A 10,401-nucleotide genomic window follows, 5' to 3' on the forward strand; every position below is an offset into this window, starting at 1 on the left:
GTCATACAAATTTGCATTGGCAGATTAGCTGGAGGAAACACAGTTGAAGCCTGAATGAAGTTTAGGAGCAATGCTTTTTTCAGATAAGACCACCATGTTTCCTTAACTTTCTGTTTTTTGTAATAAAAGCGTAATCCAGGTGGTATTACTGTTCTGCATATTAGTGATACAGCTGCAGTCTAATTCTGTGTAAAGACCACTGGGCTATCTTTTTCCTCATGCATCTTTTCACATATATCTTTTACTTTGTAAGATCAGCGAGGGGCTAAGTCTTTCAGGATATGAAGGACAAAATCGAACTGATATATATCCTTTTCTTAACTATATCTATATATTTTTCCTGCTTCACATGAAACACATTCAGTTGAACTCAGCACATCTTTCACACAGACATGATAAATTTGCTTATTATGTATGTAAGAAATTGAGATAAGGTTTATTCCACTGTTTGTATTTCACAGTACACTGTCTGTATGGGCAAATTAGTGTACTGCTACAGAGCAGTGAGACATGTTTTCTCTGCGTCACAGACATTAATCCAAGTCTTCCATCAAAGCACTGAACATGAGTGTGGTTAACAGGAAAGACAAGTCAGTGTGCAGCCTGTGTGTGGTTTGTCTGGTGAGCCTGACGTTCTGATTGGTCATTAAAACAGGAAGTCCACAGCTTCAGGCCATAGGCAGCTCATGATAGGCTGCGTACTGTCCAGTAACATGATGGTAGATCTGTAAAAACAAGGACAGATGAAATATATATATATATACACTAGTGTGCAGAGAATTAAGGTATGGAGAAAGTACTGCGCGTTGAGTGATTTCCCACCTGCCTCTCGATGTCAGCCAATAGGCTGCTGGCTCCCAGGCGGAACAGGTGAGGGCTGAGCCAGTCATTGCCCAACTCCTCTTTGATCAGAGTGAGCCACAGCAGAGATTCCTGAGCCGTCCGGATTCCTCCGGCCGGTTTAAAGCCCACCTGATGAAACACACACACCTCTTTCAACAGGACACACACTTCATTTAAAGCTGGGGTTTCAAACTTATCACTCAAAGGTCCACATCTGATTTTTAATCAAGGTCAGAGGTCCAGAATGAGTGGAAATAACATCGACGCAGACAGTTTAGTCAGTTAGTCCATATTTATTTGTGACTCAGACATATTCTTAGTACGTTTACACTAGTTGTAGAAATTGAGTACTAGAGAAAACGAGCCTCATTCTGGATCTGTGATTTAGGAGCTGATGGCCAATTCTCCAGTGTAACATTAATGTGTGAACTGAGCAACAACAAAACACTCTCCAGCAGTTAACATCGCCATGACAACGATATCAACGGTAAGGAAATAAGCCACATTAAAACCACATGCATCTAGGGACAGGATCACTGTGAATGAACTCCAGATACACTGAATATTCAACATCACTAACAACTGACTGATCAATAGATTTCAAATTAGAAAATGTTCCACTTTATAACATATTGTGGCCTATTCATCACATGAGGTATGGCAGGGGTCCTCAACTACATTAGCTCTAATTAGCCTATCAATGTTTAATATTTTCACTTCGTTAATGTTATTATTAAATGTTGCTATAATCATGATGATTATTATTATTATTATTAGAATTATTATTATTGTTGCAAATTATATTTTTTATGAGGCTAAATCAATGTGAATGTCAATGTTTTTAGGAGTTTTTAGACTCCTAAAAACATGGAAAATCCATAATGATAACCAGATACTGAACTAGAAAATGCTCTCAGACCTCAGAATACAGCAGCTGGCCAAAGAAAATACAGTGAAGTCCTATCTGATAAACAAGTTTCATGACTTTCTGTGAGTGTCCGTAGAACCAATGAAGTAAGAGTTACAGACATTTTGGCTCGTCACCAGGCGCTGGCATGCTAATCAACGATCACACTCAGGATGGACTGTGCCTCTTCCACTGGTGAGTAACATTAGATTGTGTGCAATTTCTGAAGCTTTGGAATAAAATATTATTTCTGAAAAGCTAAATAAAATGTAGAAATGCACAAGCACAACAATATATAATGAATAAGGCGGAAACTTATTGCCACATAACATGGCTAATGGTACACCTCCACAGATGGTTCACACTGCGCATGCAGCTGGACGGGGTGTGTTTTACTTCAGCAGTGTGGTCAGGAGCATCAGAGAGATGTGGAGTTCATTCCTCTCAGCATATCACTCACCACACTTGTCAACATACAGTTGACACTACTAGCAGTTAATTATGAAACAATGTGCACACACTAATTCAGTTCCAGAGAAATGAGGTGACGATTAACATTCCTGTTTAAAGCAGGTTAAATAAAGGCGTGTCCTTGTTAGGCAAGTAATGACAGGAAAATGTCAGTTACCTTGTCTAATTTTGAAATACATTATATTCTTTATTTTATATAAAAACATGCACATGCCAAAAACAGAACACAGGCTCCTAAAAAAGCGTCACTGTATAATGTGAACTGGCAGACACAGTGTTGAGTCTTTGGCTGCTGGACTGAAGTATCAACATATTTCAGACTGTCCTCTGATGAAGGACACACTTCTGTTGACTCTTTCTGTGTCTGCCAAACAAACACTGCTTTAATCCACCTTCTGCCATGATAAATGTGTAGAACAGCATGCCACCGCCTAGTCTACAGTGTGGGGAGTCGAGAGGAGCCCCTCTTGTTTGTCACTTATTGTAATGACGAAATGAAAAAACAACAAAATAAATAAAAACTAGACTGTAACTCTCTGTAATTCCATCAGGATGAGTACAGATTATTGTCTCATTTATACCTTCATACCCTGTGTCCATTAATACCATTGCGAGACTTTCAGAAATGAGCAGACCACACCGGATGTGCTTGCTTTAAGGTTTGTGCAGACACTGGTGAATCTATTTACTGACATTACTGAGCTGATTTCCACCTTCCAGACCTTTAAAATCCATTGTCTGGCTACTGAATGGAACTAACAAATCAGACAGTTCAGCGAGTAAAGAAGACTAACTCTATGCGGCCTATCTACACTGTCTGGCCCACTTCATCTTCTCCTCACTAATCAGAAAACATTCACGACCTAAAGAGAGGTAGGAGTGAGCACTGTACCTTGTGGCCTGTACACAAGAAGTAGTCACGGATGGCCCTCACCATCACTATGGCGACAGGGTAGGTCGCATTGACAGCCTCCTTTCCTGTCGAAGTCTTGATGAAGTCCGAACCTGTCGGGTTTAAAAGGAGACACGTAGACGTCAGCACAGCGACACACAGACTGGAACGTATGATACAGTCATGCTGCGCTCATCGTTCATCTGTCAGTATGTTTGCTGTTCAGCTGCTCCACATTAAGAACTGCTCAGGCTGATTCAACATGCTGCTGAAGTAGGGAAGCAGAGTCAGCGACAGTGTTGGTGTGGGGGTGCAGAGAGGATGGACAGGGCATTACTCTGACAGTCTGGCCTGGCCAGACAAGAACATATGCTGCTGCTGATGGCTAACAGAGGGCAGCTGCACGCTCATCAATAAAATCCTTCATTTTTCCTTCCCTTCCTTCACAGCCAATTATGTTTTATCAGCTTTCCTGATAAAAATAGAAGATGAAATGAAGCTCTTTAATAGATTACCCACAAACTGTGGGCTGCAGGAAAGAAAAAAAAAATCAGCCCTTCTGCCTCCCTGGTGTATAATGACTGTTCATTACTGAACAGAGCAAGATGAACATTTTCCAGTTCATTAAAGACATGTTCTATGTATTTTTCCAGACAGGTCTTTCAGCCTCTCTCCCCTCGTCCTCAAACTGGCATAATCCTTAAGATTCGTTATGGGGAGTCTTAATTACCAGATAATGGATAACGGTTATTAAATGCGGGTGGCGGTAATGAAGCTCTATTCATTTGCGTGGGCAGGGGGATACTGGCGGGGAACAGCGGAGTAAAATAGCCTGCATCAGAGATTAATAGGTGAAATTATCATTCAATTTCAGGAATCTCATACGCAATTCATAGGAACAAGGGGAGATTAAGGAGTGAGTGTGGTGACAAAAGCAATGCATTTTAATAATGATCTCTATCAGAGCCCCTGACAATTTGGTTCTGTAATCTGCTTATTATGTGATGGCTAGTTAAGCATACTGCGTGTGTGTGTGTGTGTGTGTGTGTGTGTGTGTGTGTGTGTGTGTGTGTGTGTGCGTGCGCACGTGCGTATGTGGGTGTGTGTGGATGTGTGTGTGTGCACACACATGAGAGAGGGAGAGCTCCATTCATCAGGTTTGCCTTTTCAAAAGGCGAGAGAAAAAGCTAAGCAGCAGCGCCACAAGTCGGATGATGGCAGGAATTACACAAAGACGTCGGCTTTTACTGACCTGGACTTTAGACTTTTTAAAAGCTTTAGTGCCACATGAAAATCAGACCAACGTTATCACAAAAAATACAGGACTGCAGCCTCTTTCTATATACAGTAGGTGGGGTACAGCGGCATCTGCAAACCAGGCACTAACAAGGCTGAAAAGGTAGAGTTAACTGCATATACTGAGCTTTGTGTGTTGTCCCTCTATGAGCAATCTCATCTATCATGAACCTCATCACAGTTTAACACAAGTTTATCTGTAATATTTAAGTTCACCTCAGAGATCCATCAGCCTGCAGACAAAGTCATACTGCCCTCCATCTACTGAAACGAGTCCGAGGAGGAACGTCAGTCCGTCAGCTGAGGGTAAGGAACTACACAAAGTCTCAACACAGGAGGCGTAATGTGAGCAGCACTTTAGCAGAGCAGCAGCAGCAGTTTACATCCTGTGTCTGTGTCTGCACAGGCACGGTACTGACTGCAGGTCACCCATGCTTCGGAGGCACTCAGAACCCAATACACAATCAATGTAGTTACGTGTATGAAACAACAGACTCAGATTACAGGACAGCCCACTTTGGGCTATTTCCAACTGACCTATTAGAGAACATTTAGCATGACTGGTTTCATTTTAAGACTTTAATTTGAATAAGATAAAGTCAGAGCTAAGGTACACCCTGCTGTTATGTAGCGGTACAGTCACAGCAGGCATTCTCCAGCTCGCGTCCAGGTTCCAGCCGCTTTCCGCTCTCCTGACTCTCTCATCCTACAGTTAACACACCCATTCATGTGGCACTCACACATCTGCAGGGCGTCACCATGAAATGGCACTTTTTAACAGAATCACAGTCATATGCACGTACATACTAGACCTATATGTGATTTGCTATATTACAGCACACTGTGGAGACCCATGTGCATCCAAGACTTGAATATGATAGTGTTTTTTACCGTTACACACACAAAAAAAAAACGTTTCTCCATACTTACACACTCTCAGGACAAAAGAGTATCAGCCTATTGGCCAAAATGTTAACTGAAACAAATGCCAACTACTCCTTCAAATAAACATTTTCTTTATGTAGAAGAAACATAACTGTGACTATGACTGAAACGAGTCAGAGCAGGTTGCTGAGTCATGCTCAGACTGACCTGCCATCATGGCAACCAGGCTGGCTTTGTAGACGTTGGTGAAGGTGCCCAGCTCTCCAATAGCCAGGATGGTTTTCATGTGGGCATCACCACAGGCCTCCCGGAACTGACGGATCTCGTTATACATGGCTGTTGGAGGGGGACAAGAAACACTGACGAAACATTCTTTATACATGATCAATTAAAATTAACTAATCACATTCATCATTAAACAGTACCTGACATAAAACATTTATTTTTGCTTTTTAGTAAGAAGCAGAAATCGTTTTTATGCTTTCTGTGGGGCTTGTTTTTCCACTGATCATGGAAATAGCAGTTGATAAAACAACCTCCACTCATGGTCCTTCATCCACTGATGAAGACCATAGAATATGACTCAAAGCTCCAGAAAGGTAAATAATTGGGCCTTGAGTGGATAATGTCAGTTTTCATTTTCCTCTGCAATGACTGGCCAGTCACAAATGATGCCAAGTAGTACCTTCCCACTGTCCTGTGATGGCAAGCGTCCGGTTGATGACTATGTCGATCTCGGTGGCTCCATCAGCCACTGCCATGCGGACTTCTTGCAGGCGGGTCTCCAGTGGTGTCTGGCCTGCTGGGAAACCAGTGGCCACTAAGAGAGGAAGCAGAAGACTGTCAGTGAAACTCAAGTTTTACTCGTTTTCTTTATGTACAGTGCGCACACACTCACACACAGCTCACCATTCATTTCTTTAGAACTTACCTGAGGCAACAGGAAGGCTGGAGTTGGCTGCTTTTAGTGACCTGACGGCATCAGCCACACGGGATGCATACACACACACTGCTGCTGTCGTCACTCCTGACACACAACACAAGACAGGCAGCAGATCAGAGAGTATGAGTGATTAGGTGGTCTGTGTCCCCCTCTGCTGGTGGAATTCAGGTCGGAACAGACCCTCTGACATGCTGAACCTTATTAAAAACTCCAACTATGACCATGTGATCCAAACCTTATCAGTCACACTACAAGCCATGTTTAACTAATTAGCAAAATGAGGTTTTTTCTATGATTTTCATAACCATGGTGCGTGGCTGTTGCAGCAGACCTTTGTTGTGCATATCGATCTTCTTGAGCAGGTCGTATCTGACCGGCTGGATGGCTTTCAGACACAGTCGGTGGACATTAGACGGTGTATCATCTCCAGCCAGAGTTGTCAGGTCGATACATGTGACAGCCTTTAGCAGCCAGGCAGCCTGCAGGACACACGGAAATGGCACCAAACATCAGAGTTAATAGTTTTACTTTTGTCTCCATCGTCAGAGCTAAATCTTACTGCTGTCCGATGCTTTGTCAAACAGAGTGGACATTAGTGAGACATCTGTTTTCTCAGATCTGTAGAGCTGGGTGACAGAATGACATACAATCTAAAACTGTCGACCAGTTTTGTCAAGCTGTTATTATTGTGATATCATCTTGATATCACAGAAAATTTCAATATTTTCAATTTGGAGCCAAAAAACAGACATCCCTGCCTGATTATTTCAACAATAAAGAGCTTCTTAATTGACTTTCCAGAAAGAAAGAAATAAACAAACATTAACATACATATGCATGCGTGTACGGACATATGAATGCATATTTATGTCATTGTCTGTTGAAGCAGAACGGGCCTCTTGTCATCAGTGACACACACTGAATGCAGCTGAAGGCGAGCTCTACCTGCCACTGTTTCTTCGGGGTCTTTTGTCCTTGGATGTGCTGAGCTCTCTTCAGGACAGCCTGTGTGTTCACTCTCACTCTGGATATCCACTCCAGGTCTGACACCCATCAGGGTGGAATGTAGAGGAAAAAAGTAATCACATATGTTATTATATGTAAGGGTATAAAAGTTTCTGAAACAACATTTATGACACCTTAAAACCTTCTGCTCACTCTCTTTGCAGTAATTGAACTACTACATCCTGGTGCATCTAATGTAGACATGCTTCCACCATGTGTTTAGCCTAGCTTAGCACAAAGCACAAATAAACAATTTACAACATGTCAATACGAGACCTTAGCTGGAAGTTGTATTCTTTTCAATTCTGATCCCTTTGCTTGTCGTCTTTGTGTTTATCATTACAGGTCTATGATTCTACTGGACACTGGACAAACTGATTTTCTCATGTGACTCTGAGAAGTTTTGTAATGCTTTAGTGTCCTTTAATGCATGTGCATTGAAATTAAAGTCTTACACTAAGGTTAGAAGACTGTTTCCATAGCTGTCATCTGGTGCACGGCATAGATGGGTTGAGATTTAATGTTTAACATTCAGCATCAACCCAGTATAAACTATAAACAAGCCAGTCTTTGTTGGAAAAAGACATGAAAAGTTTAAGAAACTGATGTGAAATTCAGACAGCTGCTGGCATGATGTGTAAACTGTCCTGCCGTCATCAGAGTATGTCAGAGTGGTTCACCAGCACTAAAACTAATACTGAGCTGAAGTACACTTCAACTTAAACTTCATGTTATGTAAAGTGGCCATCACCCAGAGACTCTCTGTACATTTTACAAATCAGTAAACAAAAACAACAGCAGAAAATAAAACACAGGAAAAGTACACACAATATCACACCATCAGACATAAACAGGTCATGTTAATATGACAACAAGGTTGAGGTTAGTCATTTAAACACAAAGATCACACAGTTAGGTTGAACCAGTCAGCTGAGCGGGGAGGTCTGAGCTGTCATGAGTTCTCAATTACGCTGTCACAGCAGCCAAGTCACATATTATTTAACAGTATGTTCCCTGACGGTATGCAACAGTGAAAGTGGATTTATTATTTAAAAGAACAGTTTTAGAAATACAATCAGGCTGCTGGGTCAAAGCTATAAATGACAACTGCATCACATTTATCTTCATCTAACTTCATCTTGCTTGCTATTAGAAATACTGTCAAACAGCTCCTGCTGGGTGAAAGTTATAAGGGTACATAGGGTAATATTTCACACACACTAATGTTGAGTTCACTTTCACTGTACATAGGGGTAACATGTTACAGTGTGCGCGTTACACTGGGTTACACAGTGACATCTCGATGCTCAGCAGGTCAGTTACCTCTAACATGTTACTTATTAAACGGCGACCCTTCGCCCAACTTTGACTGTTCAATGTCTTTAATAAACTGACACATCTGTTTAGCGGTGCAGTGAAAATAACATGCGAGGCGAAACACCGAATTATGAATTTCACGTTACATAAAGCTGGTAAGATGAAAAGCTGTGCTAATGTGAACTCACAGCAGAACGTTGTCAACCACACGTGTTTATATAAGGATACGAACATGTGGAGGTGAACGGGGAGCGAGTTTAGCTTTAGCCTTCAGCCTCTTACCTAGCTTAGTGCCTGGGTTCCTGGCCGACATGTTGAAGGACAGATAGTAACGTTATTTATTCATGTACATGTACAGATACTGAAATTAAGAGATGCAACCGCCACCAACAGAACTCTCCACTCCACTTCCTGACTATACGTTTGGTGTTCCGGAAGAGGAATCCCTCCGCAGTAAAACGACAACCACAAAATTGCTCGTATTTCATGTGCTCGTAAGCATAGACAGATTACTACTTCCGGTGTGGCTTCCGTTTCAATCAGTCATTCTTTTTCCAGGTAATATAAATAAGGCTGCTCACCACAGTCTAAGAAACGTAATAAGGACAGAACAGTGTGAGCAGTGTCTCTGCAGGTGAATATTTAGTGGCTTCAACCTCAACCATAAAATGCTGCCTCCACGTTGTTGCATCATTAAGGTGGTACTAACTTAATGATATAGCCTATTGTACAGCTGTGCACACGATCCTTGTGGAGACACATCCCGCCCAATATTCCAATATGATCAAAATGTCTACGCAGCATATAACGTAAAAATGATAAATCTACCTTTATCGGCTGCAATTTTTAAGTAACATATGTATTACTGCATAATACCATTACTTGGTCAATCTTAAACCATCCAGAGTGAAAGTACAAGGTCTAAGTACTCTTTATCACGTCACTCAAATATTCAGTATGAGCCATGTGCCATAGCAAGTTAGGGTGGAGAGCAAAGCTGCTTTTGTTAGTGTGCTTTTGGATGCACATCTGGACACTTCCTTTTCAGTGTCATAGTACCTCACACAGGCATGTCCAGCGGTTTCCTGAGAATGGTGACCAAGCTGAGGAATTTCTGGCGCATGAGCCAAGTGCTCTTTTTCAATTTGTACATAGCACAATTCTATGTCACTGCCAGCCCTGGAAGCAAAAGCCACGGTTTTCTTGTTCTTCACATACAGCACCAAGTCTATGCTGAGAGGCATCTGCTGACAGCACAGCCGGTTGAGGTACTGCAGCATTGGTGAATTTGTTAGTATAATATACTTCTATACTATAATATACTATCTTTCAGCTGAGGAAATTCAGCGGCAAGGTGTTGATGCCAACACTAGCCCATCTCCTGAATGTATGTCAGAATGTAAAGGAGATTTTAATCACTGTCAGTCAGTGCTGGGGTACCTCTGTTACCCCCTTGTAAGCAAAGCATTAGAGTATTCGGATTACTTTTTGTTGTAACAGGTAACTTAACTTCACAATTCACAATTCATTTTACAATTCAAGTAATAACTTTTTTAGTTATGTCATATAAGCTATCTGTTACTGTTCACATGTCATTTTTCCTTTTCCCTGCCCTGCCCCTGCAAGCTAAGCACATCTCCACAACACTCGTACACTATATTTGTATTTGCTTTTATTTTACTTCAAATGATTCAACTTTTTTCATTGCAGTTAAAGTGCAGGCTGTACTCTTTGGGCTATATATATTGAGTCCTGGTACCCTCTTAATCTCATGTTTACTTGTAATCAAACATCATTAATAAAGAGATGTCAAGGGATATTCCATCTGTCATTTCTTTTACT

The 10,401-nt window shown here is 41.5% G+C and overlaps 1 protein-coding gene across 1 annotated transcript; it reads right to left on the reverse strand.

The window, feature by feature from the left end:
* Positions 1-391: 391 nt before the first annotated feature.
* On the reverse strand, positions 392-9,070 carry dera (deoxyribose-phosphate aldolase (putative)). Its single transcript, XM_070992532.1, has 9 exons — positions 8,842-9,070; positions 7,183-7,280; positions 6,569-6,716; positions 6,226-6,321; positions 5,980-6,114; positions 5,502-5,630; positions 3,114-3,226; positions 823-972; positions 392-725 (listed from the first exon to the last, which is right to left on the reverse strand). Exons 1-9 carry the CDS (start codon positions 8,870-8,872, stop codon positions 669-671), a joined length of 957 nt encoding a protein of 318 aa, XP_070848633.1. The 5' UTR covers positions 8,873-9,070; the 3' UTR covers positions 392-668.
* Positions 9,071-10,401: the final 1,331 nt, after the last annotated feature.

This window comes from Chaetodon trifascialis, chromosome 22 (genome assembly GCF_039877785.1).
Source record: "Chaetodon trifascialis isolate fChaTrf1 chromosome 22, fChaTrf1.hap1, whole genome shotgun sequence".
Taxonomy (NCBI): domain Eukaryota; kingdom Metazoa; phylum Chordata; class Actinopteri; order Chaetodontiformes; family Chaetodontidae; genus Chaetodon; species Chaetodon trifascialis.

What these genes read in the sequence shown, in the direction of transcription:
- dera (XM_070992532.1), bottom strand. Translation starts at nt 8,872, where the DNA reads ATGTCGGCCAGGAACCCAGGCACTAAGCTAG. An exon ending in GAACCCAGGCACTAAGCTAG is followed by an intron (nt 7,281 to 8,841) that starts GTAAGAGGCTGA and finishes GATGGGTGTCAG; the next exon opens with ACCTGGAGTGGATATCCAGA. An exon ending in CCTGGTTGCCATGATGGCAG is followed by an intron (nt 3,227 to 5,501) that starts GTCAGTCTGAGC and finishes TAAACCCGACAG; the next exon opens with GTTCGGACTTCATCAAGACT.